The sequence below is a fragment of the Hyposmocoma kahamanoa genome, unplaced genomic scaffold (assembly GCF_003589595.1).
Source record: "Hyposmocoma kahamanoa isolate Upper Pololo Valley unplaced genomic scaffold, ASM358959v1 180, whole genome shotgun sequence".
NCBI classification, from domain to species: domain Eukaryota; kingdom Metazoa; phylum Arthropoda; class Insecta; order Lepidoptera; family Cosmopterigidae; genus Hyposmocoma; species Hyposmocoma kahamanoa.
Window position 1 is genome coordinate 951,100 of NW_020653711.1, and position 17,643 is coordinate 968,742.

The 17,643-nt window shown below is 35.7% G+C and overlaps 1 protein-coding gene across 3 annotated transcripts in view; it reads left to right on the forward strand.

Annotated features, from left to right (window-relative positions):
- Positions 1–12,181, forward strand: part of LOC113226032 (RILP-like protein homolog) — a 66,708-nt gene extending 54,527 nt beyond the window's left edge. The window contains exons 7-9 of one of the 3 annotated variants that reach the window (XM_026458539.1): positions 2,281–2,409; positions 11,038–11,122; positions 11,452–12,181. In XM_026458539.1, the coding sequence (XP_026314324.1) occupies positions 2,281–2,409; positions 11,038–11,110 (202 nt within the window). In that variant the 3' untranslated portion in view covers positions 11,111–11,122; positions 11,452–12,181. The remainder of the gene's footprint in view (positions 1–2,280; positions 2,410–11,037; positions 11,123–11,451) is intronic. The other 2 variants (XM_026458538.1, XM_026458537.1) reach the window with 2 other exon arrangements.
- Positions 12,182–17,643: the final 5,462 nt, after the last annotated feature.

Consider the following 17,643-nt stretch of genomic DNA (forward strand, 5'->3'; position numbering starts at 1 on the left):
TCGGCTAAGACCACGTTCAACTGCAAAGCATTCTGCACGAGTGCAACAAGCAAAAGTCAAGCTCACTAAAGCTGAAGAGCAGCTGTAGGCGTCGCAGACTGACCCACAGCTTGACGAGTACAAAAGTCACTACATCATGAAGAGACGAAAGTCAGATGTGTAAGACCACGTTCAACTGCAAAGCATTCTGCACGAGTGCAACGAGCAACAAGTCAATCTCGCTAAAGCTGACGAGCAGCTGTAGGCGTTGTAGACTGACCCACAGCTTGACGAGTAAAAAAGTCACTACATCATAAACAGACGAAAGTCAGACGTGTAAGACCACGTTCAACAGCAAAGCATTCTGCACGAGTGCAACGAGCAAAAAGTCAAGCTCGCTAAAGCTGAAGAGCAGTTGCAGGCGTTGCAGCCTGACCCACAGCTTGACGGGTAAAAAAGTCTCTAAATCATAAACAGACGGAAGTTACACCGTCATAAATAGACGAAAGTCAGACGTGTAAGACCACGTTCAACTGCAAAGCACTCTGCACGAGTGCAACGAGCAGAAAGTCAAGCTCGCTAAAGCTGAAGAGCAGCTGCAGGCGTTGCAGCCTGACCCACAGCTTGACGGGTAAAAAAGTCTCTAAATCATAAACAGACGAAAGTCAGACCGTCATAAACAGACGAAAGTCAGACCGTCATAAATAGACGAAAGTCAGACGTGTAAGACCACGTTCAACTGCAAAGCATCTGCACGAGTGCAACGAGCAAAAAGTCAAGGTCGCTAAAGCTGATGAGCAGCTGCAGGCGTTGCAGCCTGACCCACAGCTTGACGAGTAAAAAAGTCACTACATCATAAACAGATGAAAATCAATCGTCTAAGACCACGTTCTACTGCAAAGCATTTTCTGCGAGTACGACGAGCTAAATAAACCTCTAGCTCGCTAACGTGGAAGAATACTGCAGTTAATTCGTCTGTACACAATGTGTTGATTTGCATTCTCGTCATATTTACAGAAGTCAGGAAACTAAACCTAAACACTAAAAAAATAAATTTAAAAAAATCCTAAATTCTTATTTTTTATTTAATGGCGGTAACCAAGTTTGATCTAAAGGTCATTGACTTGCATTACACGTGTCACAGTTACCGGCAACCATTTGAACAATGAATGACCTATGCGCAGAAAAAAAAAGAGGGTACGAGTAGAGACGGGGGGAGTATCGTATCGAGCGCGTGATTGGTAGATCATCAGTCGACCTTGCGTGTACGTTCCGCTGACATCACGCATACGTTCTAGTTTCTCACGAAATGCAACGTGGTTGTGTGTGATGAAAACAAGAGTTAGTGGGGAAAAAAGCCGCTTCCGTGTACATTACCATCAAGTGCGTTCTTATGGCTTGATGTGAAACGTTAGTTTACGCAGATAGAGAGAGAGAGAGAGAGAGAGAGAAGAATTGCGCGCAAAAATCGTCTCTCGTTTCTTTCTGCTTTTTCTGTTGTGAAGAATGTGCTAAGTTGAAACGAATCTCTGCACATCTGTGGCTGGCTCCGGTATGGAGCCTGCCGGAGCCTGACGAAGGCCACTCGTGCAAGTCTACGTTCAACGTATGTGAGACATTGGGCAAAAGCTCGCCGAAACGGACAGGCGTCTGTGAAAAACCACAAAATAAATAAAAACATTACTTTGTATATTGCTCTCGAAACGAAAAAGGCACTCCTCCAGCCGTTTATGTGTTTTTGTATTAGGCGTCTCTATGCCCCTCGTCTCTGACGGTAACATTCACGCTGCTTTAGTTAATATGGCCCATGTACAACGGAAAATTTATTTTGTAAATATTTCGAATTATACTGCGTACTGTAGGGCTAGCACGACAGTGCGCAGTGGACGAGAGCGACATAAAGCGAGAAACATTGCAATTCTCGCATAGAGATCCCGCGCTTTATGTCTCTCTCGCGCATATTACTTACGCTGTATCCATCGACAATAATTGACAGGTATCGAAAATTTAATGCATTTCATTAACATAAATAATAAGATTTAGAATGATGGTCAAATGCAAAAATAGAAACGAAATCCATTGAAAAATATAATAATCACACTTTAGTATGGCAATACTTTGTGACGTTACATTTTACTGTGTAAAAACGCTGTTTGCTGTGTAAAAATAGACGGATCATTTTCCCGTAATTGAATTTTATCTGATGTGAGTCGAAATACGGAAATATGAACATACATTTTCGATTAGTTTATAAGAATTCATTGATGCATTAAAAAATAGGAATCGAATACAAAATTACAGCGGGTCAGATACTTCGCCTTCCCTCAGCAGCACGGTGACAAATGAGGAAGAAGAGGCGCCAGTCCAAGGACCTCTCCCCGCAGAACCCGACGATGCACCGTGGAAGCGAAACAGTGGAATCAGGAAGTTGTGAGTATATGCATGAATAGCATGTCCTTAAGGCTTACAAGTTACTTTTGGGCTCTAATGTTGTTGTTAAGTACCCGTTACAACCGCAAACGGCTTTGTTTGATTCCGCATTGTGCAGTGAAGTATTGAATCAATCACTTTGAAAAAAAAAATATAGTAAAATTGATATACACTGATAGTTATACGGCGTGAAAACACGATTTCTAAAAATTTTCACGCTAGAAATAAAATACAATATTGCCTAGAAATTTTACAAGAAAACCGCTGTGTTCAATACGTACTTTACATATAGAAATGATATTTTTTATATTAACTGTACTAAATAGACGTATATAGTACATTTTTCAAATGGCTTTAATTTCGTTTATAAAAAAATAAATTCTGAAATAAAGCCAGTGTCACTATGGCTCGTTCTAAGCAAAATTAACCGTGTTAGTACGGGAAAAATTTGAATTTGAACTGAGGTAATCGCGTTACTTGTGGAGAAAATGAATCAATTTGAATTTGTATTTTTAATAGAAATAATCTTTGTTTTTGTCAACATGGCGAGAGTCCGAATCTTACTTGTACGTAGCCTTTGATAAGACCTATAAAAGTTGATGCCAAAACTATTTCTTGATAGTCATCGGTACTAATTAATATTCTTGGAGGGAATCCCGATCGACCAATTATGCTACCTTTATCGTAACTAACGTAATCGACATTTTTGACGAGATAGATTTATTAACTTACAACCCCCGTAGTGTGCCGCCTCGACAAAGCTATTCAGCTATTATAATAACTGCAAAAGATTAACATAGTGCCAAACATGGCTGCAAAGTCACAGCTGATTTTAAAACATTTGCACAGTAATTTTATCGACGTAAAAATTTTGCGCGACAAACGAAATGAAAAGACGTATTTTGTTTCACGGTTTTCGCGGCGATGTTTAAACGTCGACTATAGCAATTTCATATCGTTTTCCTTGTTCTTCCAAATGTATAATTATTGTTCATTACCAAATAAGCAAATTTAGCTTCGTTATTTTTCGGCGATGGTTAGACGACAAAAATAGCCATGTACGCAACTTTAACAATAGTTCATTACCAAATAAACAAACTTAGATTTATCAATTGAATTAAATATTGTCACGGGAAGGTTTATCACACAATTCAGGCATGCTACGGCCACTGGAATCAATGAATTAAGATCTACAATACTGTATTAGCGGCTTTTTTATATTTTATTTAGGTTCAGTTTTATTATTAAGCAAAATGTAAGAAAAAAACTTTTAGTGTCCATATCTCGAAAATCACAAAAATGCAAATGCGTTAGTTATGACAAGGAGGAGCATGTTAACAAAACTTGCTTTTGGCGTCAATTCTTAAGTTCACGATGACGTACTTTTTTGTTTTATGTTTGCTCCTGTTATTTTCCATTTAACTGAAAGATTTGTCATTCGTTGCATGAACAGGCACATTGATTTAATGCGGTGTATGTACCATGAAGTTTTATAAATTGCATTAAAACACCGTATTGAACATAGAATTACTGGATAATAAGAAAAAAGAAATTGTCTTCAATAACACTCGGTAAATCGGTGGTGTAGATATAAAAAACCTTCATCGTATATCATGTTGATATTCTTCATTCATGGTGTAACATTATTTTCACTCTTTTTTTTTTGTTCTAAACATTGTATTGTATTGTTTTGGTTCTAAATATCGTGCTGTATTATTTTCACTCATTGGTGTTGTCATTTTATTTTCAAGCTTTTTATATTTGGTTCTGGTACATTTTTTCAATTTTTTTTACGTCATCTGGGTGAAGGTCGACTCCAATTTCATATAAAACTTGTTATAATACTTCAAAGGTTTCATTTGAAATTCTTGTCTACCTTTAAGTAGTATACGCATGAAAATTAAATTTAAGTATTTCTCGAATATTCGATTGACCTTTTTTTGTTAATAAATTTTTGCGCGCCAGTCACTGTCTCTGCCATGATAAGCAGGGCGCGAGCAGGGAACACACTAGAATAATTTTGGTTTCTGAAATCGAACACAGAAGGCGTATATAGCCATTGCCAAAACAAGAAAAAGGTAAGGCCAGCTGTGTATGGAACGTTCATTGATTGTTCGTGAATGTTCCCTCTCCTGCGCCCCGCTAACAATTGGGTAACGATTTGTCGCTAGAGTTTCTGTCGCGTGTCCAACAGATCATGGAAGGAAAATACCTCTACCACGTGTTAACAATGTCGATAGTCGCTAGCGATAAACGTGTAAAATTGTTAAATTGAAAATTTTCATTTTAATACCGCTGGAAAATTTGTCGTTCTAAATTATCAATACTTTTCAGCGGTCGCTTACGACTATCAACATAGTAAACTGATCGTAGAGGGACAATATATCAGTAGAGAACTAAGTGATTGGCGCGTTTTTTTCCAATTTGAAATTTTTAGGTTGTTTATTGGAACAAAAAATTGTAAAATTGCGACCAGGGCCGAAAGAGATCCCGCAAATACGGACCCATCGTAACACTAGGCACGCCGCACGGATTTGCATGGGATACCGCTTGTTCGCTAAGAGTTGATTTATTACGGCTGCTTTCAGATTATGTAGGATCACATCGTCTCCTTTAGCGCGATTGGATTTACAATTTTCAAAAATTACTTGCATAATTCGTCTATTCGATATATTTTGAACATGATTTTCTTTTGAAATCATAACTTAATATTCATTAATAAGAGATTATATTATTTAAACAAAACTAATATAACAGCTATTTTACTGCAATTTGGACTTTTCAATTTACTACACACATATAACACCATCGGTCTTTGGTATTATTGTAGAATTCGTGGCGGGGTTTTCGACTATGTAATAAAAAAAAATCGAGAATTTTACTTACTGCTCTTCAAATTTCTGCGGCAGTATAATCTGTTACATTCTTCCAACATTTTAGACTAAGGCGCGGCGCAAACATGTGGCTTGTGTTGGATACAAGCAACCGGCAATTACAAGCGAATATTATATATATTTTCATACAATTGCTATGAAATCGGCAGTCGCCGGATGCGGTAGTCGGACACTACCGCCGGTTGCGTCAACCGCAATTTGTATGAAAATAGACTGTTCGCCTCTAGATGACGGTTGCTTGTATCCAACACAAGACACATTTGCGTGCTTCTAAAGAAACAAGTGTCACCCTTGTGATTTTTTATAAATTAATATTAAAGCTGATTTATAAAACCGGGTACCCATTAGTGAGCTGTAACTGGAATATGACAGATACAGTAGCGAGGTTCTAGTGTGTACGCCTAAAACAGTCTAGAATGAGTACCTGGTTATCGTCGGATCACTCAGAACTTCACGCGTTCCGCTCGCGGCAAGCTCGCAAGCCATGTAAACACTATTTTTGGTAACATAACATGGAACGATTACAGCTCGCTTGTGAATACCCGGCTTAAAAAAGATTTTGAACTTCGATTAAGCAAAGATGGCGAGCTAAGCAAGTTATTTACTAAACAAAGTTTGCTTAAAGTCGGATTAGGTTAGGCAAAGTACATTTTGTAAATACCAAAAATTTACTTAGCTCGCCATCTTTGCTTAGTCGAAGTCAAAGTATACGTTTTATAAATCTGAACCTTAGTATCTGGAAGCAGCCTTAGAAATCGATTGCGTGATTGCTATTTTTATCTCTTTCTTATATAGCAAAAAAGAATAGCGCCATGTGATTGATGATGCATAAATCGACTATATGTACCTTCTTCCTACTCCTATTTATTCCATATATATTATTGTTTTACAAACCTTTTTTTAATAACATTTATAATGTAAATAGATGCATAGTGTCTATAGATCGACTTCTTAGGTTTTCGCGATTGTTACACATATGAAATATAACTATTTTTTCGGATCTCAATCGCGCATTTTCATTATGTTATGTAGTTAATAAAAAAAATTAATTTAATAAAATTCATATTGTTAAGATATAATAAAATATTTTGTAAAACGTTTGCAGTACACTGCAATTGGAACGTTCTTTGGAAAATTAAAAATAAGGTATTTAATTAATAGCTTTTGTAACTATAGTGAAAAATAGGGTGGTTTGAATTAATATTAGACATAACTGGTCGATGACGTTCTATATCAGTCAGTGATTATGGGACCTGTAAAGGGCCCGAAATTTGAAGAAACAAATGTACGCGATCCGAAAATATAGTATCCATAGATTTTTAAAGAAAATCATAATATTCGTAAATTTTTAGACTCTATTTTATTTAGACTAGTTCTAATAAAAATTTTTCTCCAATTTAGTTTATTTGAAATCTTACATCTTTAAAAATATTTTTAAATATCTTTCATATATATTAATGACGTCATAATTCGTATAAATAACGCACCGCACTTCATTCATCTTTCATTATGCACAAACCGATTCGCTATTTTAGGTTTGTGATGTTACAACTAATTCATTCATTTTTATATTATACACATTTCATATATTGGTAAGACTCATAGATAGGGAATTTAATCGGAAATGACTCTTAAAAAGTACAGAGGAACGAGACCACTCGATTTTTAAAAAGTACGATCATTTTTGTTTTTTTTTTGTTTATCAAGGCCTTCGGATGAATTACAGTCTGAATTACTTATCAATTTCGAACTGACATTGATACTCTATGGTCCAGTGCATTTATGGCCAGTGTAATATCCCATATAAATTTTATGGGTTAATAACATCTTTTGGAGAGACATTAGTGAGAACGTTTAAATAAAACCAATGGATCAATTTCAGAGCTTTTAAAATTCTTCAAAAATTCCCATTGTAGTGTTTCTGATTTGTCAGAATAGGAAAGGTAAACCATTTTTTATAGTTCAGAAAGTTTGGATTTTTTGCAGTGCAGTCTTTAATTTATATTATATTATATGTATTTTTAAAAGTATATATTACATTTTTATTATTTCAATAACCTAGAGTGGAAAACTGCTGAAACTTATGAAACGTACAAACCAACGTGAACCTTAATACACTGTGTAACAAGGGCGTAAGTAGGCAATTACGTTAATTACTTACAAATGGACTTTAATGGCCCAAACGTTTGTAATTATTGTTCCGCCCGTGTGGCATACAATGTTGTTAATCATAGTTGCGTAGAAGTTAAAAAAAACGAAAAGAAGTTTAAATAATAATAATAATGATGCACACAACTCATTGCCCCGCACTAGGGAAGCCTTGTATCGCGGGTGCCATGGACACACATAGACCACCACAAATTACACCCAAAGTCACGAGAAAAATAAATGTAGAAAATACAAACATTTCTCCCGGCCCGGTATTCGAACCCGAGACCTCTGCGTCGGCAGTCCAGCAGTCCAGCAGCAGCAGTGGCTGAACGCCACGGAGGAAATTAAATTAAATACGTTATAGTGTTATTAAAAAAAATGTGTTTCAGAAAATTCTATATAGAATAATATTTTTTTAAGCATTACATTTTTATGCTTTGTCTTTACGTATTAATGTAGCAAAAATGTATGCTACAGTACGTGCGAGTATGTATCATATAAAAGTTTATTAGTTTAATTTCGCTAATCGCCTTCGTTCCTACTATAGTCTGGTGTTTTTTGAAGACGGAGTAAAATGACAGTTCATTGCCCAAAAGTGTTGCCCGCTTGCGAGCAGCTAGTGTTTGCAATCGGTAAATATTCTCTATCGACTATCGTCTGAATATTGGTCACGCTTTTGGAATAAATCGCGGAACTTGTTTCATTTCATTCATCCTCAACCCATTATTCGTCCAATTACTGAGTACAAGTTAATTTAAATTGTCAATTTTTGTAAGTTCATACACACATACACTGTATTTAGGACTATGTTTATGAAAAATACAAAGAGGAGACATATTTTAAAGTTTTTAATTTCAATTCAACACAGATAATAAAGTCCGGCTATTCTTGTTAAAATGTATATGAATAAAAATGGAACTCGATATTAAAGATAAGACAAACATAAATTTATTTCAATATAACATAATCTAATACAATACAAGTAAAACAAATGTAAATAAAGTAGTGTTTCAACGAATAGTATTTCGCCTTCAGGCCGGATACCGAATATTCGGCTCGGAGCGAGGCCTAATAGCCGAATATTCGGCCAAACTATTCGGCGTGGTTAATAATCTTAAGAAAATTGGCGCGCAAACCGCGTTATAGCAAAGACATACGAGGGGAGGTCCAAAAGTCCGCGGAATGGAGGGGTTGTAAATAATATAAAACAATAAGGCTATTTTTCCTTTTCGACATAATTACCCTTGAGCTCAATCCATTTTTTAGATCTCGAAATTAGCTTTTCTATGCCATCGAAAAAATATTTTTTCCTCTTTGCTCTCAAAATGAGCTAAAATTGCTGCCTTAACCTCTTCATCGTCGCGAATTTTTTTCCCACGTAATTCTTTTTTCAAATTTGGGAACAAATAATAATCGCTGGGGGCTAGGTCCGGGCTGTAAGGTGGGTGGGTCAGCGATTGAAAGCCACACTTGTGTAGAGCAGCCATCGCAACATTGCTCTTGTGAACCGGTGCGTTGTCTTGCAAAAGCAACACACCCTTTGTCCATTTTCCCCGCCTTTTTTCTTTGACAGCTTCCTTCAGTCTCTCTAATGTTCTTGCGTAATATTCTCCCGTTATATTGACCCCCTTTTCTTTGTAGTCAACCAATAAAATTCCTTCACAATCCCAAAAAACCGTATCCATGATTTTTCCAGCCGATCCGACACCTTAAACTTCTTAGGGGGTGGTGTACCCTTTTTATGCCATTGCATTGACTCCTGTTTGGACTCGGGCTCAAAGTGATGAACCCAAGTTTCATCTCCAGTAACAATTTGCTCCAAAATTGGGGTAGGTTCTGCGCCACACAGCTCCAAGAAGTGCTTTGATGCATCGATTCTTTGTTGCTTTTGAGGCGGCGTGAGCATTCTCGGCACCCATCTTGCACTGACTTTTGTCATGCCAAGATGATCGTGTAGGATCCTCAAAATGGTAGTATCTGATACTCCTACTAATGCAGACAGCTGTTTCTTCTTCAGACGGGCATCTTCCAATATAAATTTTTCGATTTTTTCAACATTGTCTGATGTGGTGGCCTCAACTGGCCGTCCTGGGCGAGGATCGTCTTCAATTGATTCTCTGCCATGTTTGAAAAGACCGTGCCACTTGTAAATCATTGTTTTACCAGGGCACTGATCCCCATAAACAGTTTCCATCTCATTCATAATGGTTTGAGGAGGCTTTCCTTGCTTGGTAAGGAATTTCATGACAGCACGAAACTCGATTTGCTCCATATTTGCAGTTTTCTTCCGGATTTACTTGTTTGTAGGGCGATATCTCGTAAACTAATGAAGTTAAAAGGGTGAAGCTTGATATATATACCCCTAATAAGTATCTGATTAGTACAACATCAAGCAAGCGTAATTAGCGGGCTCCCACCCCCTCCATTCCGCGGACTTTTGGACCTCCCCTCGTATATATAAATAAAACAATCATTACTGGTTATATATATATAATGTAAATATAATGTAATGTAATGATTTTGTAAAGAGAAACAAAAAAGGAAATTTTATTTCCAAGTTTATAATTCAAATTTACGACATCTTAACGAAGAAGCTAATTGTTTATTTCACTTCAGTTTGATTAACTTTCAAAAACATAATTTTATTTGCATTTGCAAATACTACTACTACTAGGTTGATTAGGTTAGGTGTACTAGGTTGATTTTGTTAGCGTTTATTTCATCATGATTTCATGACAAAATTACATAATAAGTAGGTACTGTGAGAAATAAACATATTTATTATTATTGTAGTGTTCATTTGATTTGTTACCTTTTTTTTGATCTCATAGAAGTTACTATTTGTGATAATTTACTGTATTTTCTTATTTTTTCCTCCTGTTTTTAGGTATTCGGCCGAATAGCAAAGAATAGGCCAAATAAGCCGAATACCGAATAATAACCGAATATTCGTTGCAACTCTAAAATAAAGCTATTATAGTATTCAAATAAGCATTAAGAAGGGAATCTAATTTATACATTCTTCATAGTAAAGCTTTTTATTATTAGGACCTAATGTGTAATTGCGATGCCTAAACCAAGTAAATGTATACCTGTACTTTAGGCATCTTTTTGGACAAATTTCTTTATATTACAGCTTAAAAGTAGATTTAGACTAGTAGGTCAACTGTCAAACGAAGCATAAAGAAGGCAATAACGCAATTGGTAATCATTAGAATGGTCGTCGTTCAGTCATTTTTGGCAAAACTTTATCTTCTTTCCCAATCTGTCGATAAAACTATCGGCAACTACTACATAACTATTTAAAATCTGCCGTAGGAATTGTAAACATCGTCGTGTATTTCAACTCTTAAGGTAGATCTTTTACCTAGTCTAGGATTTAGAAGCTTAAATTTCAACTATAATTATATCTTCTACCTGTTTTTATTGTAACTAACGTTAGTTGTTGTTTTTGTACGAAATAAATATTTTTTTATTGTAATTAAAGAAAAGAAAACGTCATGCAGTTTTCGACTCTAGAAAAATCTCGTTTATTTTTTATTTGAACCATCCCTGATTGTGTGTTGTGTTACGGGGGGGTCAGGTTCCGCCTGGCGCTGACGTCGCGCGGGCGCTGCTCGCCGCCGGCGCGGATCTCTTTCGGACCGTGGTACTGAGCGGGATATTCGGTACGTGAACATGTTCTCCGCTTGCGAATCAGTATACTTTATTAACGTTTTAAATACGCCTAAATGATAATAGAATAAAATTCATTTTTCATAATTTACTGATTGGCAAGCTGACAAGCTGTTTCGCGTTCTATTAAAACGGCTTGATGGGTGACAAATTATAGTTTGTTAAGGTCCTAAAATGTGAGCGCTAGTATTGATTTTTGATGTCTGTTAAAAATAAAAAGTTATTTAAATTGGTTAGGATTCAAGTAACTTTTCAGCATAAAATTTTATTTATAACATGATGTTAAATGTTTAATGAACGTATTATGTTGTTTAATTCACAGTTTTCGCAAGCTCTTTGTTGAGTCTGATATCACCGTGGGCAGCTTCCCGAGGCGCTCGTTTTCAACGCTCGCCAACAAGATGGCCGCGACCAGTGGCGCCCCCTCCGCTACCGCGTAGACACTCAGTTCCCACCAATACTAATAACACAACCACCAGTAAACATCGTCGCTACTCTGACTATAAAAACCCCAAGAAATCAAAACTAGACCTAAGGCAGGAACTTATTAATTTGAACCTCAATAACCAAGAGGTAAATACATGGCTAGGTAACGAGTACGAGGAAGAGTTTGATTACGAGCAGTTTCAAAATGATATTCCTTTGCAACGATCTATATCGCTAGATGGCGGTATTGAGATTTTTAAATACTTGCAAACTGTAGGTTCTGATTGGTCCGGTAGCAGTGTTGCTTCCTCGTGGTCTGTAGACTCAGATAAAGATCGAATGTTGGAGAAATGTAGGAGTTTTGAAGATATCCCCGCTTCTCAGAGCGTATCGAAAAGCGGGCGCGCATCTTCCGATTTTGATTACAGTTTTAATAAGAGTCTAGGATTGTCAGTTTTGAGGACCAGTTACAAGGACTTAAATATAGAAAGCGGTAGCATATCTCCTCGTATAAAGAAGTTGCAAAGGATGTTTTCGTTTAGAAATACTTTGCAGGATTTTAAAGAGGCTTCTAGTGAGAGTTTGTGTGATGATAGTCACGAACCTAAGGTACCAACGTACAAAGACATATCCTTTGAAACGAAAATTGAACATAACTTTAAACAAAATAACATTCGTCAAAGAAAACACGGTATACAAAGCAATGTATCGTATCAAATGAATTTGAGGAAGGAGATTTTGAAACGGAATGTATATTATACCAGTTTGCAAGATTTGTCTATGAAAAAGATTGAAATGAAACGTCGAAGGTCTGCCGGTAATAAACCAGAGCTCCGATTAGGATTGACTCTGCTAAAAGATAGCAATAAAGGCATTGAAATGGACAGCGGTAGCATTTCACCAAGAATTCTAAAGTTAAAGAGGAGTTTTTCCATTTTAAGCTCTGACGTCAATACGAGTGTTATAACGACTGCTTCGGAGTCCAATTTGAAAATAGAAAACAGAGTGGCCAAATATAAAACCACAAATACTTCCAATTTGGTAGAAAAAACTGCAGATTTGGTAGAAAAATCTTCATTAATTCCCGAACTAATAGTATCGAATTCTTCTAGCTTATCGAATGAGTCTATCAATCTTAATTCAGAATCTTCCACTTTGGTAGAAATTCCTACCAATATAGTAGTAAACACTACTTTAAAGGTAGCACGTACTTCCAATTTAGTAGATGTAAGTAGAAATTGTGGCTGTCGAATATGTAGAGAGGAAGGGAATAATGAAACATCGTTTTTGCGTAGAATTATAAAGTCATTCATGAAAATCGTATATGGTAGTAGGAAATTGATGTATTGGGATGAGAACAACAATTTGAATGACAGCGAAATGCTCGCTTGCCTGATTCAAGTATTGAAATTTCTATTTGGACTTTGGTTAAGAAATTTAGATCACAATTGACGTAGCTTAGATCATTGTTAGGCTTAACGTTTGTTGCTTATTGTTAAAAACGGTTAGACATTCCAATGGGTACTTACAGACTTCATAAAACGTGCTTTTGTAGTGTAGTGTAAAATGACAGCTGGAATCCTGTCGACCACCTCACGATTTCCGACTGCTCTTGCAGGAGGCGTGCTGTCATGGCAACTGCATCACCATTGCAAACGGATAGTGGGCACTAGCAAATACTTTTCCAAATGCTATTTTGCGGTTTTTTTATTTACTTTAAGGAGGATTTATTCTAATCTAGAAAATGTTACCTCATAAAGACAGGCTTCTTAATACCTATCTACAATTCGCGCTTAGTTCTGACATGGATTAAACTATACAACAATATCGGTTCCCTGAATCTTGGGGAAGATAAGACAGCGCCTAACTCTGCCAAAGTTTTGTCTAGACTAAGAAAAATCACTTCCCTTTTAGCTCTGTTCCACAGACACTTCATTAAAATATTTTGCAATTCCGATGCTGTTGGAGTTTTCGACGTAGTCACAATGATAGGTACTAAAAAAAATCGGCAGCTTCATTTAAAATATTTTATGCTTTACTTGGTTAAAATGTATGGAACACCTGTTTTTTTTCCAATTTGACATCATTCATTTCATATATTTTGTTTCTATATAAATGTTAAATTTATTAATTTCATTGTGAGAAAATATTTTTGTGTTGCCCACTATAGTCTTTTATATCAATTATATTTATTAGTCATAGTTCTAATAAAAATTAAGTATATTTTGCCCAGTGCCTTATGAAATCTGTAAGTATTCTTATTAATACTGAGTGCTGTTTAATGTGATAAGAATTTTAAATCGGAGCCAGGCCGTCACACATTTTCCTTTTTCTTATCTTACTATATTTATGAAATCTGTTTTCTAATAGATTGCCCCATATTATTTATCAAATAATATCTTCAAAGAACTCGAAGTATATTTTAAGCTATATCTCGCTCTTTTTACTTGCTGATACAAAATGTTTTAATCGAATTTGAAATGTATTAGATTACAAGAAAACGTTGTCTATCATATTACATTTTAGGGCTCAAATTGTACACAACGGTGGGGCACACGGACGCTGTTGTTTTCTCTTTCCTTCATATTACGTTAAAATATGTAAGAAACAGAAAAGAAAGAGGAAGCAACATTTTAAGTAGTATATATTATGTAAAATGAACAATTGCTATTTTCATTTGTTCTCTATTCTAATCCTACATAAGATACAAAATCTTTGGCGGAAATTATTTCACGTCATCTATGTCAATTTCCTAATCTTAAACCACTCCTTGTAAGATATTAATGTCATATTTGTCGCAATATCTACCTGACTTAATCGTATATATCTGGCAAAGATCATTTACTGTTATACTTAGTATTGATTCTGGTGTTTTATTGAAATCGACATTACTTGAGATAGCTTTTAAAATATAAAACATCTTATGAGTTCCTACATTGGATGAGATTTTTAAATTCATCTGTTGATGAGTTGATGAACAAACGAAATGAGATAGAATTATAACTATGAAATAAAACAAGAAGTCCATCTTGTTTTTTTTTTATTGCTGGCTAATAATATACAGTATTATGTCGGTTGTAGCATATATGCAATATAAAAACACATTTATAAATAAAACAGACTGCTACACACATTCCAATCATATTTATTTATATATACAACCGAAATGTGCAGGCGAAACATAGTTAACATAAATGCAAAAATCGTCTCTTTTGTATAGAACATAAGCCGAATTTTCTAACTCACCAGAATGAAATACCAAGTTCTTAATAAGGTAGTGCGTGACTGATACATTGAAAGGCTGTGTATAAATGAACTTTAACCTATTTGACACGTCATTTGTTATGTATATAAGCTGGGAAAAGAATTCGAAGTTAATTTTTTAAATTTCAAGACATTACGGAATGGCTTTTTAAGGTGCAAATCATCTTCGTCAGCTCATGAATTGACCATTGCATTTTTTAAAGGGGTTAATACTCCATACTGCTGGTCCAGTTTGGGGACTTGAATTCCAAGGCCTTTCCATAAAAATTAAAAAAAAATCGGGTGTCTTCATATGTATGGACGCTTTTATAAGCATCTATGCTTGTAGAAATGCTGTCGTGGCGCGTCTGCGGCGTGGCAGCTGCGCTTCTAATTATTGTAGGAAAATTAATACTGCCGTTCTTAAGATAAGAATAGTAAGCGTATATCGACGCTGAAAAGATAAAACGTGCATTTGGAAAATATTACAGGAGAGGAATTTAAAGTAATTTTTTAAGAGAAAAAGAATCACCGTAACTAATTTTATTTGTAATATGGAAAACAAGGAAGTTTCAGCATTTCCAAATAAGTAATAAAATTACGAGTTATATTTTTTTTTCTTAAAAAAACACTAAATCTTTTTCCTGTAATATATTCCAAATGCACGTTAGTCGATTTACCTTTCCAGCGTTAATATGTATTTCAGACATACTGTTAATATTGTAAACACGGCAGAATAGTGGCGCCACTATAGCACTTCTACGAGCGTCAAATATGAAGGGTCCCTTAATCTGTAGAATGACGATATTGCTGGTTATGTCTTTGATTGACTTTCGCTTATTTTTGTTTCTCATTTTGTCATTATACTCGATAGCGTCAGTGCCATTAATAGACGTTTGAATTTAGCGCAGACTTATAATGGCAACATTTGGACCAAATTAACGTGGAAACATATCTTGGATCGGTTACTCTTACTACAGTATTGTACCGAAATTCATTGTTTTATTACCCAATAAATTGGGTAACGTAAAATTGAGGCAGTTGCCACTGAATATACACGTGTTAATGATGTTAGTGTCAAGATTTTGTTTTGGGTACAGTAAGTCAGAACAATATGTTGATGATGTTCACACGGTACACAAACATTCAAATTAGACGCTTTTATTTAGATATTATTTATTAGATTATTTAGAAGCGCAATTGCAGCGCCACTGTCGCGACATGCGCGCACCACTTTTGTAGTTACAATTTTAGTGAACTAAAGCTCGACGCCCACTGAAGGGACGGCTCGCTAGGGGATCCGTCGGCATTCCTACATGCAAACGCATACGGAAATTTTGCTGCGGTGTCCTTAAGCATGCTGAAGTATCCTAAGGCATGTCGCAGCATTCTGTCGTAACATCGCGCTCGCGCCTGACCTCTCTTCAAGTCTGCCTCCCCTCACCTTTCATACCCGTAAGCACGCATTCGGCGCCCCAAAGTCTGGCTTAGTAATTCCGGAGGCTGCTGGCTCGGCATCCCTAAGCATACCGCAGCTGTATTTTACAGGTACAATAACTATCATTGAAATTGCAACGATAATGTTATAATCTTAAGGTATTACTATTCGTCACCTAAAAATTTCTTGCCGTCCCGTCCCGTCAGTGGGCGCCGGGCCTAATAATGTGACTGAAGTGCTACAGCCACGCGACTGCTGCACCACAGTCACGCCACTAAAAACATAATAATAATTTAAAACAGTTTATTTCAAATGAAAACCATTAATTACATCATTCATGTAAGGCAGAATAAAAAAAACTAATAATGATAATAACGCACACACTCAACATTTTAACCAAATTAAAGATTATATAACCTTTGTGAGTTGCGTTTATACATCAATATAAAATCTTTTTTGATTTGCAGGGATTTTTTATCAATCATTTCATCTACAAGGATTTTTGGTAAATTATTTAATATGTGTGGAAGTTTACACATCCAAACTCATATACCTTGATCATTATTACGTAGTACTGCAGTGCTCTACAAGCGCCTAATTTGAAGGTACCCTTAAACTCTGGTTTAATCCTCTCAATGCACATTTGATTATTTATAGAAACTTTTAAATTACATTATAAAAAACTAATCCATGTCAGATACACATAAGGTCGCTCTCGCAGACTGCACTTATCTGAAACAAGGCTTCGGTAAAAGAGGTTCAATGAGAATAACATATGTACACTTGCAGGCAATTATTGGTGTACAGTTGATGCTCTAAGATACCTGACCCCCTAACCCTCTATTTGGTTCTTTCTTCACACTGATCTAAGTGTCAAGAAAGGTGTTTAACTAACATAACCTCTGATCTGAGCTGTAAAATTCGTTTTGGTATGACGTCCTTATAGCATTATTAGTGAATGACGTTTGAAGAAACTTTTTAAGCTTTTAATTTCATAAACAGAAATTTCAACGAAAATGCTGGAATTCCAACACTTTTTGTTGTATGCGGAACAAGGCTCTCGAAACCAAACTGTCAGGTATAGGGCACCGACTGTACATGATTCTTAATTTGTTTATTGTTTTACACAACGGCCTAAACCTTGAAAAATTATATAATTTTATTGACAGATATGATTTCAACATTCTTGTTGTATAGTTTTTATAAAGCTTTATCCATTTAGTTTTAAGTTACCTCAACCTATTGGTGTTATAAAGATGATTTTTTATACATATTTATTTCACAAAAAAAAGAACGTATTAGCACTCGACAATAAGTATCACATGTTTTCGACTACTTTTTAAACTATGACGAAATTAGACTACACTAGGATAGGTAATAGATGAAATAACAAAAGTTTTTAATCAT